The 22738-nt window shown below is 34.8% G+C and overlaps 3 protein-coding genes and 1 pseudogene across 3 annotated transcripts; 1 reads left to right on the plus strand and 3 right to left on the minus strand.

The window, feature by feature from the left end:
* Positions 1-1089: 1089 nt before the first annotated feature.
* LOC141294132 (monoacylglycerol lipase ABHD6-like) lies at positions 1090-9609 on the plus strand. Its single transcript, XM_073826214.1, has 7 exons — positions 1090-1277; positions 2484-2597; positions 4960-5092; positions 6656-6816; positions 6911-6965; positions 7048-7148; positions 9420-9609. The coding sequence occupies exons 1-7, from the start codon at positions 1143-1145 to the stop codon at positions 9600-9602; spliced, it is 882 nt and encodes a 293-aa protein (XP_073682315.1). The 5' UTR covers positions 1090-1142; the 3' UTR covers positions 9603-9609.
* A 1807-nt stretch (positions 9610-11416) lies between these two features.
* Positions 11417-12768, minus strand: LOC141294308 (transcription factor HES-5-like; annotated as a pseudogene).
* A 429-nt stretch (positions 12769-13197) lies between these two features.
* LOC141294122 (transcription factor HES-5-like) lies at positions 13198-14703 on the minus strand. Its single transcript, XM_073826206.1, has 2 exons — positions 14439-14703; positions 13198-14334 (listed from the first exon to the last, which is right to left on the minus strand). Exons 1-2 carry the CDS (start codon positions 14484-14486, stop codon positions 13954-13956), a joined length of 429 nt encoding a protein of 142 aa, XP_073682307.1. The 5' UTR covers positions 14487-14703; the 3' UTR covers positions 13198-13953.
* Positions 14704-21388: 6685 nt separating this feature from the next.
* LOC141293675 (transcription factor HES-5-like) lies at positions 21389-22738 on the minus strand. The gene is made up of 2 exons (XM_073825720.1): positions 22580-22738; positions 21389-22485 (listed from the first exon to the last, which is right to left on the minus strand). Exons 1-2 carry the CDS (start codon positions 22625-22627, stop codon positions 22093-22095), a joined length of 441 nt encoding a protein of 146 aa, XP_073681821.1. The 5' UTR covers positions 22628-22738; the 3' UTR covers positions 21389-22092.

Here is a 22738-nt window from a genome sequence, read left to right on the forward strand (position 1 = left end):
CTTTATTGAACTATAATAATCCTAGTAAAACTTATGGATTTTTAGTTTTATATTTCCATTCTTATTTTAATTTTTGTTCAAATGTAATTTTTATTAGTTTTTTTAGTGTCTATATAGTCTTTATTAATTTTAATTATGTTTATATTTTAAGTTATTTTAGTACATCAAGTTAAACTAAATTAAAATAAGAAATGTTTTAGTTTATTTAACTATAATAATCTTTGTAAAAAGTTTAATATTTTGAACTAGTTTTTATTTTTTTCATTCTCATTTAAATATTTGTTAAAATGTTAGTAATTTAGTTTAGTTTAGTTTGTGTTTTGTCATTTTTATTAGTTTTTTTAAATGTCTATATAGTTTTTAATCATTTTTAGTATGTTTATATTTTAGGTTTTTTTAGTACATCAAGTTAAACTAAATTACAATTAGAAATGTTGCCTTGGCAATTAGCAGAAAAAGTTTTTTCGTATTTTATTTTTTAAATGTTTATTTTTAGATAACATTTGTTTTGTTTTACTTTATTACTATAATAACTATAATAATCCTAGTAAAAAACTATATTTTAAATTACTTTTTAGTTTTGTTAATTTTCATTTTAGTCAAAACTTTATTTTTTCTGTCTGTGTAGTTTGTGTTAACTTTTTAAATACAATGTTTACTGCATTTCACCTCAATGCATGAATTATTAGGAGTAACTTAAAGGAACAGTTCACCCAAAAATGAAAGTTAACTGAAAAACCACTCACCCTGAGGCCATCCAAGATGTTAACGAGTTTGTTTCTTCAACAGATTTGAAGAAATGCAGCATCACATCACTTGCTCACCAATGGATGTGAATGGGTACCGTCAGTATGGGAGTCCAAACAGCTGATAAAAACATCATAATATAGTGTTGTGGATTACTGTGATGTTTTTATCAGCTGTTTGGACTCTCATTCTGATGGCACCCATTCACATCCATTGGTGAGCAAGTGATGTTATGTGATGCTGCATTTCTCCAAATCTGCTGAAGAAACAAACTCTACATCTTGGATGCATCTCATGCTTAGAGCAAAGCATTGACTTTATTTTAGAAGACCTTAATTTTCATTTTCAAGTCTTTTTGGTGATTTATTCGCAGGTATTGGCGCAGAAGGCTGGGAATGCAGGTGGATTATGCTGAATATGAAGGATATCGCTTTTGTTACTCTCACAGGGGGACTCCAGGCACCCGTCCTTCCGTCCTCATGTTACACGGCTTCTCTGCACACAAAGACATGTGGCTCGGTGTGGTTAAGGCAAGAAACCACAGCGGAACATTTGCTTAATCGTTCAATTCACTTAAGCAACAACAAATGTTATTTTTGGTGTTTTAAAGGTCACAGATATAACATAGTTTAAGCGTTGCTTAAAATAATCAACTGAGATGCTCATTTTCCACAAGTTGATATGATTCTTTAGGGTCTTAATGAAAAGTCTATAATATACTTTGGTTAAAAATTCTCAATAGTAGTGTAAAAGAAAAACACCCCTTTACCTCGTCAAAATCAGCTCTGCAAAATATCAGATCATTTTATTGCATGGGCCCTTTAAATGCAAATGAGCTCTGCTCGCCCCGCCCCTCTCTGCTGAGGGATTACGAGCTGTAATGTTTACTTTAGCTGCATTTAGCCGCGTTTATCGGCGAAACTTGCCAACAAGCATTATTAAGAAAGGCCATTTGCAAAGATGCATAAAAATCCCTTATACTCACTTCTGCTGTGGGTGAAGCTGCATCACAAATGATTCACACAAACATAGATGCATATGTAGATCGGGATCTGCTCTTTCCTTTTAAAAACAAAAGTAACGTTGTCCTCTGCCTCTTAAGCGGCTCAGATGTCGGGAGTAAATGATTACTGCTATGTTCATTATTACATCCAACAACAGAACACCTCAATCGCTCAATTAGAGTCTTCCCCTGCACCTGAGTCACACAAGAGTCGGACTCCGATCGCCATTTGACTGGTAGTGAAATATGATGTCAGGTTTCAGCTCGGTGAGGGCGGGGCTAAGGTAAGGCACTAATGTCAATCAACTGTGTGTCGTCACACCGACAAGAAGCTGAGAATGACCTGATTTTAAAAAGGGGATATTACTTTTAAAGATAAAAAAAAATACCACTGGGTGGATTTTTATCATTGTAGGGTGGTTGTGTACACAAACTGCCAACGCACATTAATGTTCAAACAACATGTAAAAGTGAGTTTTGCATCCGATGACCCCTTTAAATTATTGAAAGTTTGATAAGTGAGATCTTTGATTGCATTATTCCAGAATCTGTATGAACCAACAAACCATCTGAGGCCTAAAGTGCAGTTGTGGTTTCAAAAGCTGTCAGAAAGTGTTAAATGAAACGGTTTGATTGACATCTAAAGCCAAGAGCATCTTTGTTCTTAATATATGTATCAGATCATGAAGTGAAAAGATAGTTTGACTAATTGTGCATTATTTTGCTTTTGTAGTTTCTTCCTAAAAATGTGCACTTGGTGTGTGTTGACATGCCGGGACATGAGGGTACGACACGCACCAGCGCTGTTGATTACTCCATTGAGGGCCAAGTCAAACGGATAAACCAGGTGGGGAAAAAAAAAAAATATATATATATATATAATTTTTTTTTTTTTTTTTTTTTTTTTTTTTTTTAGATGTATATAAGATTTTTAATGTTTTTATTTAAATAAGTCTCTTCTGCTTACCAACCAAAAAACAGTAACATTTTGAAATATTTTTACTATTTAAAATAGCTGTTTTCTATTTGAATAAATTTTAAAATGTAATTTATTCCAGTGATCAAAGCTGAATTTTCAGCATCATTACTCCAGTCTTCAGTGTCACATGATCCTTCAAAAAAATCATTCTAATATGCTGATTTGCAGTTCAAGAAACATTTTATATTTATTATTGTTATTTTCAATATTTAAAACAGTTTTGATGAATAGATAGATCCAAAGATCAGCCTTTATCTGATATAAAAAGTTTTTTTTTTTAACATAATACACTATACCATTTAAAAGCCAGTATTATTCATTTTTATTTATTTTTTTTGAGCGGGAGAGAAATTATAGAAATTAATACTTTTATTTTGTAAGTATGCTTTCTTTAAAAGTGATGATAAAGACATTTGTAAGGTTTCAAAACATTTCTGTTTTAGATAAATGCTGTTCTTCTGAACTTTCTATTTATCAAAGAAACCTGAAAAAATTCTACTCAGCTGTTTTCAACATCATAATAATAATAAATGTTTTTCGAGCAGCAAATCAGAATATTACAATGATTTCTGAAGGATCATGTGACTGGAGTAATAACGCTAAAAATTCAGCTTTGAAATCACAGGAATAAATTACATTTTAAAACACATTCAAATAGAAAACTGTTATTTTAAATAGTAAAAATATTTCAAAATGTTACCGTTTTTGCTCTACTTTGAATCAAATAAATGCAGGCTTGGTGAGCAGAAGAGATTTTAAAAAACATTATCCATCTTACTGTTCAAAAACTTTTGACTGGTAGGTTTAGTTTTAATGTTAATAAATTAATAAATATTAGAAGTATCAACAGTGATTTCATTGAATTTTTAAATATTTTTAACTCATGCAGAGTAGATCAAGCAAAACTTCCTGTTTTTTAAAATCTGTCACTTCGGTTCATGTAATTTAACTTGACGAACTCCCAGCCACTGACCCAGTTTTTCTATTTGGCTAAACCTCACAAGGCATGCAGACTAATGCGTTTCTCTTGATGACACAGTGGATTTATTAGGCTTACATGTTGAGATCTTTCTGAAGCATCTCGAGATCAGTCAAAAGCCCTTGTGACTTCATTTTCTCTGTTCTCGACCCAAAGCTAATCAGCTTTCCTTGAAAAGCACAGGCTTGTGCTTAAAATAGATGGCTTTCTTCAAACGGGGGGCACTTGACTCTGTTTCCCTGCCTGCATGTCAGGTTGGTTTTGCCTTATTTAAGGCTGTCTGTCATTTAAAGCAACTTCTGCTAAACGCTGATTTGCACAGACTTGCGCTGTTTGTGCTGAAAGAGGCATTTTCAGGAGGCTGAGAGAGATGAATCTTCTTGTTTTAATCTGCATCCATCAAAACAAGAAGACTCATCTCGGCATGTTCTTCATGTTTGAAGCTGTCAGAAGTCTCTTCTGCTCACCAAGCCTGCATTTATTTGATCCAAAGTTGAAATATTTGTACTATTTAAAATAGCTGTTTTCTTTTTAAATATATTTTAAAATGTAATTTATTCCTGTGATTTCAAAGCTGAATTTTTAGCATCATTACTCCAGTCACATGATCCTTCAGAAATCATTTTAATACTCAGATTTGCTGCTCAAAAAACATTTATTATTATTATTATGTTGAAAACCGCTGAGTAGAATTTTTTCAGGTTTCTTTGATTAATAGAAAGCTCAGAAGAACATGCCGAGATGAATCTTCTTGTTTTGATAGATGCAGATTAAAAATAGCTCGCTTTTGTCTCTGGAGCACATTAGGATCTCTTACTTATGCAACAATTTACAGTTGAACTATACCCTGATCAGGTGCAAAGTCACTTGAAATTTTTCTGTTTTCTTGCTGATGTTTTCTTTTTAAAATAAGCTTTTAAGCTGTTTATTAATAATATTAACATTAATATACCATTAATAATATTACTAACATTATTTAGACATCATTCATGGAATGTTCAGTTCAGTTTAAATGTTTTTAAAATGTTACTTTTTTTAGAATGTTCAGAGAACATTCAAAAGTAACATTTCCATAGTGTTCGAAAAATGATACAACGGAATGTTCCTTTAACCCAAAAAGAAACATTTAAAAAACTGGACATTTTGAATGTTCAGAGAACATCAAAAATAACGTTTTTGTAACGTTATCAGAACATATTATTCTTAGCTTGGTAACCGATCGTCTTTTCTCATGTTTTTCTCTTTGTTTAGTTTGTGAAGAGCATCGGTTTGAACAAAAAGCCTTTCCATCTGATCGGCACGTCCATGGGAGGAAACGTGGCAGGAGTTTATGCCGCCCGTCATCCATCTGATCTCTGCGCCGTCACGCTCATCTGTCCAGCAGGTCTGTTCTTGTTGTGTTTCTGACCTTATTAGCGCCTCTGCAACATCACAATCATCCTGTAATAGTTCAACAGCAACCTCTGGAGTAAATTATTGCTTTTAATTAACGGTCCAATGAAATTGATCAAATCTATATGAATATATTAAAAACAGTAGCTGATATTAAAAAAACACAACGACATTACTAAAACTAAGTGTTCTGAACTTTTAAAAAATGTGTTTAAAATATTTTCCTGCCTTATGCCTGCATTAATATCTCATGACATGTACTGTAGAAAAAAAAAATGACAAAACAGTAAAATACTGATAAAGGCTGTAAGAAGAGGTGACTTTCATGATTAAATATGATGTCAGGTAGATAAAACAATTATTTTTTAAGGTTAAAAGTCATAGAATAGATCATGAGACATACATACATAAAATATTTTAGAACAAAATGTATATTTTATATGATATTACAAAACTATATGACATTTAAATCCCTAAATTGTGCTTTAATTGAAGTTAAAATCTTTTTATACTATTTAACGCATTAAGTGTGATGGTGTCCTTATAAAGACCTGCACATTAGCTAAAAAAATTATGTAATTTAAAATTAAGCAATGCACACTGAGTTAAATCTATAAAATAATCATTTTTTTAGTTGTTAATTATATTAATACTAGTAAACAGTGTTGTTTTAGTAGGCCTATAATTGAGATAATATTATAGTTTTTATATTTTTAATTAATAGGAATTTTTAATATATTAATAGTATTTAATAATAGTATTAATACAGTATTTTAAATTAGTTTATTTTTATATTTTTTAATTTTCAATTTTTTTTTTAAATTGTTTTTGTCTTTTTTTTTTAATTATGTATATATACTTTTTATTAATCTTAGTTTTAGTTATTTTAATAAATCAGGTTGAACTAAATGAAAATGAGAAACGTTGTTTTAAACAGTAAGATTTTTAATGTTTTTTTTTTTTTTAAATAGTCTCTTCTGCTCACCAAGCCTGCATTTATTTGATCCAAAATACAGCAAAAACAGTAAAAAATGTAAAATATTTTTACTATTTAAAATAACTGTTTTCATTTTGAATATATTTTAAAATTGAATTTATTCCTGTGATTTCAAAGCTGAATTTTTAGCATCATTTTGATTAATTTCAAGCATCCTTGCTAAATAAAAGTATTGATTACTATAATTTCTGATCTTTGGATCTTTCTATTCATCAAATGATCCTCGAGTACTCAACTGTTTTAAATATTGAAAATAATAATAATGAATGTTTCTTGAACAGAAAATCAGCATATTAAAATGATTTCTGAAAGATCATGTGACACCGAAGACTAGAGTAATGATGCTGAAAATTCAGCTTTGATCACAGAAATAAATTACATTTTGAAATATATTCAAACAGAAAACAGTTCTTTTAAATAGTAAAAATATTTCACAATATTACTGCTTTTGCTGTATTTTAGACGAAATAAATTCAGGCTTGGTGAGCAGAAGAGACTTCTTTAAAAAACCTTTGACTGGTAGTGTATATTAAAATCAGATATTTGTCTGTTTGGCAGGTATTGAGTATCCCACCGAAAGTAAGTTTGTTCAGCGTTTGCGGGAACTGGAGAAAACTCAGAACAGCGACGCTGATATCCCACTGATACCCTCAACACCAGAGGAGATGGAGGAGATGCTCAAACTCTGTTCATATGTGCGCTTTAAGATCCCTAAACAGGTGTGATTACAATATGGAGATTGATAATTGTTATGGGAGTCTGAACACTGAATTAGTTATTAATGACTCTTTTGTTCTTCCTCTGGTTTCCTAGATTCTTCAAGGACTGGTTGACGTTCGTATTCCTAACAATGACTTCTACCGCGAGTGTGAGTATCTCTAGTGCTTTTCCTACCATAGTGTCTTTAGAAATAGCAGATCTGTGTTCAATCTTATCAATATCTTTTGCAGGCTTTATGGAGCTTGTCGGAGAGAAATCCAGACACTCTTTACAGGAGAACATGCATCTCATTTCAACTCCTCTGCAAGTTATTTGGGGGAAAAACGACCAGGTACAGACACACTTTCTTAGAACTGCAAGTTTATATTGCAGTTGCAAGTTATTAATTATAAGAATTCTGAGAAAAAATGGCAGATTGCAAGTTTATATCTCACAATTCACAGAACCATGAAATTATATCTTGAAACTGTGACTTTTTCAGACCTTATTTATTAAAAAAAATCACATCGCAAGTGTGTATTTCACACAATTCTTTTTTTTTTCTGCCTTTTTTTCCTCAAAACCGCAAATTTAAATCTTAATTTAAATTTTAAATCAAAATTTTGGAATTGCAAGTTATTCATTGTGAGGTTCTCAGAATTCTAAGAAAATAATTTACAATGCACAATTCACTTTTTTTTCCTCAAAAATGTTTATTTTGTGTAATTTTGCCTTTTCCTATCTTTTTTTTTTTTTTTACTTTTTTCTCAAAATGTTCTCAAAGTTAATAATTATGAGATGTAAAACTGCAAATTTATATCTCACAATTCAGATTTTTTTTCTCAGAACTGCGAGTTTGTTAATTGTAAGATTCTCAAAATTTTGAGAAAGTCAGTTTTTGTCTTACAATTCAGAATTTCAGACTTTTTTCAAAGATTTGGAATTTGAATTGCGAGTTTTTAATTGTAAGACTTTTTCCTGGCTTTTTTTCTTAGAATTGCGAGTCTTATAATTGCAAATTATTGTTTAACAATTGCTATTTTATTTTGCAATTGCAAGTTTTTAATTGTGAGATTCTCAAAATTCTTAAGAAAAAAGTCAGATTGCAAATTGTCTCATAACTGTAAGTTATTACAGTAGTCAACATTTAAAGTGGCTCAAAAAAGTTAATCACAGTTGTCCTAAAACAAGAATGGGTATTGTTTTGGTTTTAGGACAACTTTGATGAAAGGTTTTGATCCACTTCAAATGTTGACTTCTATAGTTGCAAGAATTCTAAAGAATTTTTATTTATTTTTTAAAAGTCAGATTGAGAGTTTATATCTCATAATTCACACAACTTCTCTCAAAATCATAAGTTTATATTGTGTAGAGTTATTAATTGCGAGATGTAAACTCTTTTTTTCTCAGAATTGAGAGTTTATATCTTTCAATCGCAGATTATTTGTGAGAATTCAGAAAAAAAGTCATGTAGACGTTCAGTCATGCTTTTTTTCTTAAAGTTCTGAGTTTATATCTCAGAATTTTGACTTTCTGACTTCTTTTCTGATTTGTTTTCTCAAAATTGCAAGTTGCAAATTTTTTTAAACTAAGATTTACAGAATTCTGAGAAAATGTCAGATTGCAAGTTTACATCTTACAAATCAGACTATTTTCCTCAGAATTGCAAGTTTGTCTTGCAATTGCAAGTTTTTGTGAAATTCTCTGAATTCTAAGAGAAAAAAGGCAGATTGCAAGTTTATATTTTACAGTTCAGACTTCTTTTCTCAAAACTGCCAGCTTATATCTCAAAATTTAAAATTTTTTCCTGACTTTTTTTCTTAGAATTGCGAATTTTGAGAAAAAAAAGAAAAAAAAGTCAGATTGCAAGTTTATATCTCACAGTTCACACTTTCTTTTCCCTCAAAACTTTCAATTTATATCTTGGAATTTTTCTGACTTTTTTTTATTTATTTTTTTAATTTTTTTCCTCAAAATTGCTATTTTATTTTGCAATTGCAAGTAATTAACTGCGAGGTTCTCAGAATTCTGATAAAATCTCACAATTCACACTTTTTTTATATTGTTATATAGAGTTTATATTGTGGATTTTTTCACACAAATAAATCTTTTTTTCATCAAGATTGTACAATTTTATTAATTGCGAGATGTAAACTCAGTACTCGGATGTAAACTCAATCTGAGAAAAATGTCTGGTTGCAAATTTATATCTCACACTTTAGGTTTTTTTTCCCTCACATTTAGTTTTTAAAATCAAAAATAAAAAGAATTGTGGGTTCATAATTTGCAAGTATGCTATATAAGCTCCCAGTTCTGAGTAAAAATGTCACAATTGTGGCATAGAAACTCACAAATTACCCTTTTTCCATTTTTTATTTCATAGCGTAAAATAAGCTTCCATACAAATGTCATTGGTTATAATTATGTCTGATGCATTACAAAGCACACAGAAACTGACTTGATACTGCTGGAATTGGCCATTTGTCAATTTCGATTATAAAATTTCAAAATGTACTTTTCTTCTTCGCAAGACTGTAATCACTTATAAGGGATTTGGCTATTGAAATATGCTAAACGCGACATCATTAAAAAGACTGAATTCTGTATATTGCATATCCTGCAGGTGTTAGACGTGTCCGGGGCTTCAGTCCTGGCAAAGGCCATTCCAGGATCTCAGGTTCATCTGCTAGACAACTGTGGTCATTCAGTAGTGATGGAGCGACCGAGGAAATCAGCCCAGCTCATCGTGGACTTCATCATCGCGCAACAAAACGCAGGAATCAACAGCAACAAGAAACTATCCTAACACTAGACTTTGCATATCTTTAAGATACGGCTTTGTGGTTGGTTGAAGGTTAAGGATCTCAGTTGCTGGGTTGACCTCAAGAAAAGGTGAAGCAGAAATCTGAAAGATTTGTGCAAACGGGATTCCATATTTTACAACCTGTAAATAATCAGTAAAAAGATATTTTTGTAGTGAGCGCTCAGGGACACACAATAACCGCTGAGTTGAAAAGCACTTCAGAAGCTATGCAGATACAGATCGGTGTCCTGCAGTCAGTATTGATTCCAATTCAACCTAGAATAGACCAAAACCAGGTATTTACTGTTAATATATTTCTAATTATATTTCCATGTTTGAAAAGGCCTACCTAGACAGCTTTCCTGAGCATCATAGGCACTTTTTAAGATCTAATCGAATGCCTAGAAGTGCTGTCTGATTTTAGATTTCGAGACACGGCCTGTACGTTTATCCCTTTTGTTGTTCTTTACCTTGTTGTTCAACATTTTAACATGATTTTTTTCTTCCTGTTATACTGTCGTTCTTACAGTTTTTACATTGTACATAAGACTGTCTTGATTAGAAACTTGTTAAAGGAGAAGTTCACTTCCAGAACAAAAATTTACAGATAATTAATGTCTTTCTTTCTTCAGTCGTAAAGAAATTATGTTTTTTGAGGAAAACATTTCAGGATTTCTCTCCATATAGTGGATTTCTATGGTGCCCTCGAGTTTGAACTTCCAAAATGCAGATTCAAAGGGCTCTAAACAATCCCAGCCAAGGAAGAAGGGTCTTATATAGAGAAACGATCAGTTATTTTCTAAATAAAATTACAATTTATATACTTATTAACCTCAAATGCCCTTTGAAGCTGCATTTTAAATGCATTTTGGAAGTTCAAACTCATGGGCACCACAGAAGTCCATTTATATGAAGAGAAATTTTGAAATGTTTCCCTCAAAAAACGATTTCTTTACGACTGAAGAAAGAAAGACATGATCTTGGATGACCAGGGGTGAGTACATTATCAATTTTTGCTCTGGAAGTGAACTTCACCTTTTATAATACTGTCTTTAATTGCTTATTTAGCAAATTCTTATGGTTTACATGGTCTTGAAACACAGGAGACATAGTGAGGTTTTCATTTTGTTGTGATAATGTATCACAACATTTTGTTTGAAAGATTATTCAAATCACACAGGAACTTAGAACAGAACATGGTTTAGATATGACTAAATATCTTTATAAAAGACATTTGCAAAAGTACATTTGCATCATATTACAGCGTGTGGCTTCATGGAAGACGGAATCACAAAGTACTTAATAGTAGAAATATTTTTCCAAGCTGAAAATTATTATTGTACCCTTTTAATCTAAAAAGAAAATAAAAACTTTTAACTTTAAAAGTCTGATTACATTTCCTTCACAGAAATATCATGAGTCATAAATTCTTCAACAAGTAATCCCAAAAATGGAACACTAATTCGTGTTTGTGATCAAATATGCTGCTGTTGCAAAAATACAGAATATGTGAACTTGTGTAGCCCTGATACAGGACAATAAAAGAGTTTTAAAAATTAAAATTAAAATGTCTAATATAGACGTCAGTAAATGTTTCCATCTGGAACTCTTGACGTGAAATCTTCATAGAAGATCGAATCATCAGAGCACTTAGCAGTGCAAATATCTCTTCCAAACTGGAACTCATCAAACACTTTTTCTCAAAAAGAGAAACTAAAAGTGTAATAGTCCACTGAGTCTAGTGTAGACGTTCAGTCTGAGTCTTAAAGGCTCTACCAAGGCCTCCAGATGGCACTCTTGTTGACGTTCATGGTTTTCTAGTCTGGCAGGACACTTTCCCTCCTGTTCTGCTCACATGATGTCTGCAGCTTCTGGAAGTGCTTCAGCAGTCTTCTCTGGCTCTGTGTCTTCATCTCATCTTTGGACAGGAAGTGCACAATCTCACCGACACACCTGGAGAAGCCTTGATTGACAGCATGTGAATGTTGCAGGAAGTTGAGCGTCATCTCCAGGATATCTGCTTTCTCCAGCTTGGAATCAGGCTGCTGCTTGAGGAACTCTGGAGCCAGAAGACACTTGACTGGCTTTCTCAGCTGTAAATGAAGACAGAAAACCATTAGAAAAGTGGCCTTCACTGAATGAGAAGAGCTGTGAAAGCTGCTGCAGTAATGCTGCTGTAAGTAGGATATGAACATACCTTGTTGTTGAGAGGGAGAAGCTCCTTTGAGATGATTGTAGGTGTCATGTCTGGATCTCTGTGCTGTAGATCTCTCTGTTCAGAGTGAGTCTGATTTGCACTGGCTGCAGCTCCTCTATTTATACTCCCAAATCTCCATATGAATGTGTGAGGCTTGAGCTTGTTGGAGTTTCTCACAGTCTGGAGCCAATGGAAGAGCTCAAACAGACAATGAGGGATGTGGGCCGCCACATGCTCAATGATCCTCCATCAGGGGCTCAAAGGAGCAGGTGGAGGCTGAATCTGGGAAAGTGCTGAGAGCTCATGTTCACATCAATGTCACTGAAGCACACGCTCATCATTACTGGAAACACGTGGAGTCAGTGAGCACACATACATCAATGATATCAAAGTCATGGCATTCTTACGCATGTGATCTGAATTACTTTGTACTTTACCAAGTCAAGTTGTTACAGTATTATTTGGATACATGTGGATTTATTTATGTGTTTATGCATGAATTTCAACATTGCAAGTCAGATATTTAGTGTCATAATTTCTGATATTCATCATTATCATTGCTGCAGTGACGTCACACACACATGATGGACTCCAGATGAAGCAGATGTGTGTGTGTTTGTGCTGGTCAGTGTGAGTAGATCTCATGTGAGGTTCCCACACTGACTCTCTGTGTTCACATCAATGGAGCACAAAAGCATCAGAGTCCTGAATGGAGCATTAGTGACGCTGAAGACTCTGAGATCAACCTGACGTCACCAACCATCTGGAGGGAAAATTCTTGATGCAGGAGTAAGTAAGTTATCAAACTCCTTCTAATCAGAATTATTATAATGCAATAAAAATATGCAAAAAAGGTGCATATTAATTTGATGCAAACGCTTAGTCATTGTCAAAGTTCATGATGCATGAAGGCAAATAAAGCGTGATAGTGCATCATCAGTGACATCATCAGAGCTGGTCAAGCTCACGCATGTGTGCAAAAAGTGTGTCGACTCACTTGTGTGTTTGTCAAATGTTGAGCTTGTGTTGGGGTTTAGATGCTAATGACACTAGAACTGTGACTCTGTTCTCCAGAGTTTCCCACACACACAACAATAGAAGTGTGTCTATTCACATGCTCAAGATATCAGATTCATCCGCACAGCCAAAGCACAACTCACATAAATGTCCAAAACAATATTCCTCTGCCTCTAATGTGTAGTTTAAGCAAAAGTGACATAATACTTATATTTCTTATGCAAAGTTTGCATATACATAAAGAAAAAAAAGGGACAGAAATAAGGTCAACTTGTTTTATTTTCAGGAATAATTGTTTTGTCATTGAGGAAATGACATCATTGAGTGATAATATATCACAACATGTGCTTGGAGAATCTCCAAGATACAATTGTGCTCTCAATAGAGCAGAGTTTAAACATCATAACAGTCTTTTCAAAAGACACAACAACATATTCAACACAAAACTGAAACACTGTTTATAATTAAACATTTCTCAGAATGAGAATAATGATCATTTAGAAATCACTAGAGTCACACAGTGACTGTAAAACATCAAAAGTACAATATCTACATGACAGAACTTTATCAATCACAGAACTTTTCAAAGAATGAAAAATATTTCTGAGATATAAAATAAAAATAGTAACATTTGCTTTTATAAAAGCAAGTTCAGATTAAAGATGTTAATCAAAACTAATCAAGATTTAATAAATAAATCACAGGTTCATTCATAGAAAGTCTTCACTGAAGATGAAAATGAGTATTTAACAATACATTAAAGAATTTCCCAAAAATAGGAAAATCATATTTTGTTTATCTGCTGTATGTATAAATATCCAGCATGAGAGGCTTTCAGACAAAGCTATTTGATAAATTTAGTCTCTCAGTCCTGAAACAGGACAATAATAAATGTAAAGAAAGACTTTCCTACACATTGCATGAAGATTGCATCTTAAAGTCAATGTTGTCTAATATAGACAGTAAATGCTCCCATGTGGAACTCTTGACATGAAATCTTCATAAAAGATTGAATCATCAGAGCACTTAGCAGTGCAAATATCTCTTCCAAACTGGAACTCAAACACTTTTTCTCAAAAAGAGAAATTTTTAATAGTCCACTGAGTCTAGTGTAGACGTTTAGTCTGAGTCTTTAAGGCTCTACCATGGCCTCCAGATGGCGCTCTTGTTGACATTCATCTCTTTGCTGAAGGTCTTCTGGTCTGGCAGGACACTTTCTTTCATGTTCTGCTCACATGATGTCTGCAGCTTCTGGAAGTGCTTCAGTAGTCTTCTCTGGCTCTGTGTCTTCATCTCATCTTTAGACAGGAACTGCACAATCTCACCGACACACCTGGAGAAGCCTTGATTGACAGCATGTGAATGTTGAAGGAAGCTGAGCATCATTTCCAGGATATCTGCTTTCTCCAGCTTGGAATCAGGCTGTTGCTTGAGGATCTCTGGAGCCAGAAGACACTTGAGCTGCTCGATGCTGCTATTGATACGATCTCTGCACATCCTCTCCACCATCGGCTTTCTCAGCTGCAAATAAAGACAGAACAATGTTAGGAAACTGACCTTCAGTGATTGAGAAGAGCTGTGAAAGCTGCTGCAGTAATGCTGCTGTAAGTAGGATATGAACATACCTTGTTGTTGAGAGGGAGAAGCTCCTTTGAGATGATTGTAGGTGTCATGTCTGGATCTCTGTGCTGTAGATCTCTCTGTTCAGAGTGAGTCTGATTTGCACTGGCTGCAGCTCCTCTATTTATACTCCCAAATCTCCATATGAATGTGTGAGGCTTGAGCTTGTTGGAGTTTCTCACAGTCTGGAGCCAATGGAAGAGCTCAAACAGACAATGAGGGATGTGGGCCGCCACATGCTCAATGATCCTCCATCAGGGGCTCAAAGGAGCAGGTGGAGGCTGAATCTGGGAAAGTGCTGGGAGCTCATGTTCACATCAATGTCACTTTATTAATGTCAAAACCAAACACTGCGAGATGTTTCAGTTTGATTGTTCATAAATTGGCACATGTTGCTGGAGTTTAATCAGATGCTGTAATGAAACAGTATTTTAGGTCAATGTAAGAGGATATTCTGGTGAAGCTGCTGTTCTATAAGTTCTGTGGTTGTACCTGTTCTCAGGCTTGTGTGTCTCTCTCTCTCTCTCTCTCTCTCACACACACACACACACACACACACACACACACACATGTTGAGTTTACATGTTTTATGGGGACATTTCATAGGCGTAATGGTTTTTATACTGTACAAATCGTACTTTCTATCGCCCTACACCTACCCTACACCTAAACCTAGCCCTCACAGGAGATTGTGCACGCTTTTACTTCCTCAAAAAAACTCATTGTGCATGATTTATAAGCCTGTTTCCTCATGGGGACCTGAGAAATGTCCCCACAAGGTCAAAATCTACTGGTATTCCTATCCTTGTGGGGACATTTGGTCCCCACAACGTGATGAATACCAGGTACACACACACACACACACACACACACACACACACACACACACACACACACACACACACAGCTGGTTCATAGCATAATGTGGACCCCGATCACACGCCCCAACGCTCCTGGAGCTGGTGGAGCCACAGAGACACACGGCTTCCCACACTTCTCTATTCATCACATTAAATCACTCACACAATAGACGTGTGCCGGTTCCCACAGGACTAATGTGGTTCCCAAACACTGAATCATCTATGCTGTGTGTCACACAGAAGCCTTTTTAATAATTGTTTTTCTAAAGTTTCTAAAAGTTTCACTTAAAGTCTTAAGGGTGGTTAAATCCATTATAGGTAGGCTATATGATGTGATATGATATACATTAAGGTTTTAACAGTAGGTTTATCTGTCCATCTAATTACCATGTGAATAGACACACTTCTATTGTTGTGTGTGTTGGAAACTCTGCAGAACAGAGTTACAGTTCTAGCGTCATTAGCATCTAAACCCCAACACAAGCTCAACATTTGACAAACACACAAGGGAGTCGACACACTTATGGATATTTGCACCCATGCATGAGCTTCGTCCTCCAAACAGCTGATAAAAACATCACAATAATCAACAAGTAATCCACGCCACTCCAGTCCATCAATTAACATCTTGTGAAGCCAAAATCTGTGTGTTTGTAAGAAACAAATCCGTCATTAGGTGTTTTTAACTTCAAATGGTTGCTTCCGGCTTCTCAATTGTATTTTACCTAGAGGCAACAGTTTAAAAAACATCTTAATGATGGATTTGTTTCTTACAAACACATAGCTTTTGACTTCTTAGGATGTTAATTCATGGTCTAGAGTTGTTTGGATTAGTTGTGGATTATTGTGATGTTTTTATTAGCTGTTTAGACTCTCATTCTGATGGCACCCATTGACTGCAGAGGATCCATTTGTAAGCAAGTAATGTAAAGCTATATTTACCAAATCTGATGAAGAAACATGCTTTTTTTGTCATTGAATTCAATCATACATACTACAGAGACTGAAATTGAATGTAAACCTGTGCTGAAATGTATCATTCTTGACATTTTTTCACTGCCTGTGCATTTATTTCCAATAGCTGTAACTCCAGAATTCCTAAATTTGACCATCTTGTGGGAACTTGAAATGTTCCGCATCCCCACATTCATAAAGATGAATATAAGTGACCTTCTGGCAGATGGCAGTGAGGAGAACATCCCACCGATTCACTCATCAGCACACTATTGTTCGAAATTCGTAGGCTTCTGATTGGCGAAGAGGAGAGAGATGCGAGTATAAATGGAAGCCTCCTCTGAGAAACATTTCACACTGAAGACCCTTTGGTCAAAGCTGAGCTTGAACTTCAACACTCGGACCAACAGAATCAGCATCAGTCATGACGACCTACATGGACATGTCTTTCCAGAGCAGCATCAAGACTCAACATGTTCAACACGCAAGGTAAGAAGATCTTTAGAAACTGACAGATGCATAAAAAGCTCCAAACTAAAGCATCATCTTCTAGAATTAATATTTTAAATGCACATGAACTGACGTGATTGTGTTTTTGTTTTCAGATGTGTTCTTACGTGTTTGGAGAGAAAGTGTGGCAGCAGTTTGGAGAAGCTCAAGTGTGCTCTTGGGGAGTATCTTCAGAACGGCATCCACACCTCAGATATTCTGGAGAGGGCCGTGTCTTTCATCACCCTCAAAAGTGTTTTGCTTTCCCATGACGGCTACTCCAGATACTCCCGTGACATCCTGCGTCTCTTTCCTGATCACACAGAAGATGTAGAAGCATTATGCTCTGAGGAATGAACATCAAAAACTCACACAAAAGACTTTTTCACTCTAATGCCTTTACCTTTGTATAATGTTATGCCTTAATGATCTTTACATTTGAATTTATTTCTTGTTCGAAAGAATATTTTTTTAAAATATTTTTGTATTCACAAATGCTCATTTTTATGCATTATATGCATTACTCTCTGCAGTTACACTGCAATATATTTTGATAATTGTGTTTGTAAGAGAATGATACTTTGTGCTGTTTTTTTTGTTTAAAATGCATGAACAGATTTAAACCAGAACTCCTTTAATGGGAGTAAATGTTGTTCTATTGTGATTCAACAATAATCTTAAGCTATATAATGGGTAATGGCTTCAAAAGTTTGAAAATAAAAGTAGGTTTTTACTGCAATTTCCATTCAGTGTCTTATTTGATGTACATGCCTATTTAGGATGAAACTGAATTTAATCCTAATAAAAAAATAACACAGAACAACACATTTCTATACAGTGTTGAAATGATTTTTGCTTTGTAAAACTTATAAAACAGAAATTTTGACATAAACGCACCTTTAAATAGCATAGTTAAACTCTGCAAAAATATCTGACTAACTATCCAATAATTTTAGTTTCTAATGCTTAAAAAGAAGTTTGAAAAAGCTTGTACTTAATTTTGATATCGAATGATCAGAATTAAATGATTTGTGAAAATCCGATTTAAATCAAATGATTCACAAACCCGCCTTAAAGTTCCATTCTGAATCAAATGAATCACGATACGCAAAGTTCTGATCGAAATGATTCCCAAACCCACTTCAAAAGTTCCTAAATCCAATGATTCGCGATGCGCGCTCTGTGGTCTCAATCTGAATGATTCGCAAACCATCATTTCAAATTGGAAATTCGCAACATGGGCCACGAATTTAACGATTCCATGGAGTGCGCATTGACTTTGAGTGAGAATAGCGAATCGTTCATTTCCCAAAATTATTTGCAAACCTGCTCCAAACTCCAGATCTGAATCAATTCATTCAAGATATACGAAGTTCCGAATTTAACCAAATGATTCGCGATTTGCGCTCCGAAGTCTCGATCTGAATCAAATGATTCACCATCCGTTGTCCGTAGTCCCGATCTGAATGATTTGCGAATTAAATCGGGACTTCAAACACGGATCACGAATCATTCAATTCACGAAATGATTCGCGAACCCGCTCCGAATTTTTGAACTGAATCAAAAGACTCACGAACCTGCTCATAAGTTCCGATCTAAACAAAATGATTCGCAAACTGCTTCGAAGTTCCTAAATCAAATGATTCGTGAATCATCATTTCAGATTTGGGACTTCAAAGCGCAAATCGTGAATCATTCAATTCGCGAAAGGATTCTGAATCAATTCATTCACGATACACAAAGTTCCAAACTTTACCAAATGATTCGCGATTTGCACTCCGAAGTCCCGATCTGAATCAAATGATTCACCATCCGTTGTCCGTAGTCCCGATCTGAATGATTTGAGAATCAAATAGGAACTTCAAACAAGGAACACGATTCATTCAATTCGTGAAATGATTTGCAAACCCCCTCCGAATTTTCGAACTGAATCAAAAGATTTACGAACCTGCTCATAAGTTCCGATCTGTATGCTGTTTTTTTGTTTAAAATGCATGAAGAGATTTAATCCAGAACTCCTTTAATGGGAGTAAATGTTGTTCTATTGTGATTCAACAATGATCTTAAGCCATATAATGGGTAATGGCTTCAAAAGATTGAAAATAAAAGTAGGTTTTTACTGCAATTTCCATTCAGTGTCTTATTTGATGTACATGCCTATTTAGGATGAAACAGAATTTAGTCCTAAAAAAAAAATAACACAGAACAACACATTTCTATACAGTGTTAAAGGGATTTTTGCTTTGTAAAACTTATAAAACAGAAATTTTGACATAAAGGCACCTTTAAATAGCATAGTAACACGGATCACGAATCATTCAATTGGCAAAATGATTTGCGAAACCGCTCCGAATTTTCGAACTGAATCAAAAGATTTAAGAACCTGCTCATAAGTAAATAAATAAAATTATTCCCAAACCGCTTCGAAGTTCCTAAATCAAATGATTCATGAATCATCATTTCAGATCGGGACTTCAAAACACAAAACGCGAATCATTCAATTCGTGAACCCGCTCCAAAGTTTCGATCTTAACCAAATGATTCGTGCTCGGAAGTCACGATACAAATAAAATTCGCACTCTGATTTCGCAAAATGATTCGCGACACGTTTTCCGACCTCCCGATCTGAATCAAATGATTCACACTCAGAGTAGTCCAGATCTAAATGATTCGTGAACCATCATTTCAAATAGGGACTTCGAGTGCGGATCCGAAGTTCCGATCTAAATCAAATGATTCGCGATACACGATTTGAAGTTCTGATCAAATGCTCCGTCCGATCTGAAGGATTTGCGAACCATCATCGGGACTTCGAGAGCAGATTGCGAATCATTCAATTCGTGAACCCGTTTTGAAGTTCTGAACTGAAGATTCACAAACCCGCTCAGAAGTTCCAATCTAATTCAAATTATTTGCGATACTCGATTTGAAGTCTCCATGTGAATCAAATGAATCACGATACGCGCTTCGAAACGAATCTTTCGACGCAATGGCTTCTGATTCGGAATTTCGAAAAGCTCCATTTCACCCATCACTGCAGGTGCTTTTTAAAATCATTACAAGCGATATTTAAATTCAGTAATGAATGGCACTTTTGATCTGTTTTTGCTAGTGAATCGCTTAAACTGAATGATCGAAGACACGAGTTTGAATCAATTGGAGCGGTTCCAGCGTAAATGGCTCACTCAATTGATTTCTCTTTTGTTTTGGCGTCTTCAGCCATGTTTACACGGCACTGTCAGTACTACTACTGGCTTAGCTCACTAGTTTTGTAACATTAACTGACATAAGCGAAGTAAATGTGACGTTTATAAATAAAATATCCATATTTCCATTCCAAAGAGAACATCCAGCACAAATCTAGAACATATTCAGGTAAGGTACCGGTTTACTGCTAACTAGTTACTGCTAACACTACATTAATATGACGAACTGCACCTCAAAATACATGTTAGATGGAAACATTGTGCATTATGATTGAGTTTGTAGCTATTCACTATATTTTAAATAGTTTGAGCACTTAAGTTGGACAACTTTAACAGGAAATCAGTTGAAAGCATCCAGTCATATCATACCATTGCACTGAAAGTAGGCGATATATTGTAATTACATATTTAAGAAATTATTGTACTGTTGTAGAAATTATATTGTATTAGAGTGTTAGTCAATGTAAATCGTTCATCGGCCTTTCTAGATCTGAAGCCTTTGATGAGTCTTTTACACCCACAATATTGATATATGAGAGTTTGTAAGAAATAAACAATGCTTAACTATATCCAAGGGCTGCTGATGAGGCTCTGAAGATATTTGACAAAATGCTGTAGGTGTTTTACTAGTCACAACATACATTCTTGATCGTTTGTTTTCCTTAGTTTTCTCTTTAGCTAATAATTAGATATTCACTGGCACTTAATAGAGCTATAAGGACAAACTGGTTGGCCTTTCTAGATCTGAAGCCTTTGATGAGTCTTTTACACCCACAATATTGATATATGAGAGTTTGTAAGAAATTAACAATGCTTAACTATATCCAAGGGCTGCTGATGAGGCTCTGAAGATATTTGACAAAATGCTGTAGGTGTTTTACTAGTCACAACATACATTCTTGATCGTTTGTTTTCCTTAGTTTTCTCTTTAGCTAATAATTAGATATTCACTGGCACTTAATAGAGCTATAAGGACAAACTGGTTGGCCTTTCTAGATCTGAAGCCTTTGATGAGTCTTTTACACCCACAATATTGATATATGAGAGTTTGTAAGAAATTAACAATGCTTAACTATATCCAAGGGCTGCTGATGAGGCTCTGAAGATATTTGACAAAATGCTGTAGGTGTTTTACTAGTCACAACATACATTCTTGATCGTTTGTTTTCCTTAGTTTTCTCTTTAGCTAATAATTAGATATTCACTGGCACTTAATAGAGCTATAAGGACAAACTGGTTTCCTTTCTCTGTCTCCCTCTTCTGGTGCTGTTTGCAATGTACGTCCCAATGAACTAAGTTGTTAAGACTTAAAAACCTTCAGTGTTTAGCTTTATCTTGTTATTTTGGGTTATTTTCATTCAAGACAAAGGAGAAGAGACCTCTATTTACGATAAAATGACATTAATAATCACAGAAGATGTCAGAAATTCAGTTGATTGTTTTATTTCGCAACAGAAATACATTCACTAAACTGCTTTAGTCTTTAAAGATTCAGTCACCTTCACAGAAGGACACATATGATCACATGATCAATTAAAATGACAAATGCCAACATGACAAAATTTGTCTCGAGAATATAAACCTTCACAGAAGGAACAATGACAGCTGTATACAATACAGGAAAAGATTCACAGGATGTTGAGAACCAACAAATGTTTACAAACCCTTAAAACAGGGTGAATCTGAATGTGATCTATTATAGACCAAAGAGAGAAAGATCAAATATGAATCATAGATTATGAATTAGTATCATCTCAGATGAAAGCAAAAATGGGCCCATTTTGAGCCACTTCATATAAACATCACAGAATTAATAATCGAGCAAGATTCTTGCCATCACATTTATATCAAGAAATTGTAACATTTCATATAACATGTGCTCTTGTAAAACAAAGCGTATGTTAGCAGATTATAAATGTCCTTTAAAGAATGTAAAAGTCAATGTTGTCTAATATAGACATCAGTAAATGTTCCCAACTGGAACTCTTGACGTGAAATCTTCATAGAAGATCGAATCATCAGAGCACTTAGCAGTGCAAATATCTCTTCCAAACTGGAACTCATCAAACACTTTTCCTCAAAAAGAGAAACTAAAAGTGTAGTAGTCCACTAAGTCTAGTGTAGGCGTTCAGTCTGAGTCTTTAAGGCTCTACCAAGGCCTCCAGATGGCGCTCTTGTTGACATTCGTCTCTTTGCTGAAGGTCTTCTGGTCTGGCAGGACACTTTCCCTCCTGTTCTGCTCACATGATGTCTGCAGCTTCTGGAAGTGCTTTAGCAATCTTCCCTGGCTCTGTGTCTTCATCTCATTCTTGGACAGGAAGTGCACAATCTCACCGACACACCTGGAGAAGCCTTGATTGACAGCATGTGAACTTGAATCGTGGCGTTGCAGGACATTCAGTGTCATCTCCAGGATATCTGCTTTCTCCAGCTTGGAATCAGGCTGTTGCTTGAGGAACTCTGGAGCCAGCAGACACTTGAGCTGCTCAATGCTGCTATTGATACGATCTCTGCGCATCTTCTCCACAAATGGTTTTCTCAACTGCAAATGAAGACAGAGAAACGTTAGGAAAACTGGCCTTCAATGAATGAGAAGAGCTGTGAAAGCTGCTGCTGTAAGTAGGATATGAACATACCTTGTTGTTGAGAGGGAGAAGCTCCTTTGAGATGATTGTAGGTGTCATGTCTGGATCTCTGTGCTGTAGATCTCTCTGTTCAGAGTGAGTCTGATTTGCACTGGCTGCAGCTCCTCTATTTATACTCCCAAATCTCCATATGAATGTGTGAGGCTTGAG

This window comes from Garra rufa, chromosome 20 (assembly GCF_049309525.1).
Source record: "Garra rufa chromosome 20, GarRuf1.0, whole genome shotgun sequence".
Lineage (NCBI taxonomy): Eukaryota > Metazoa > Chordata > Actinopteri > Cypriniformes > Cyprinidae > Garra > Garra rufa.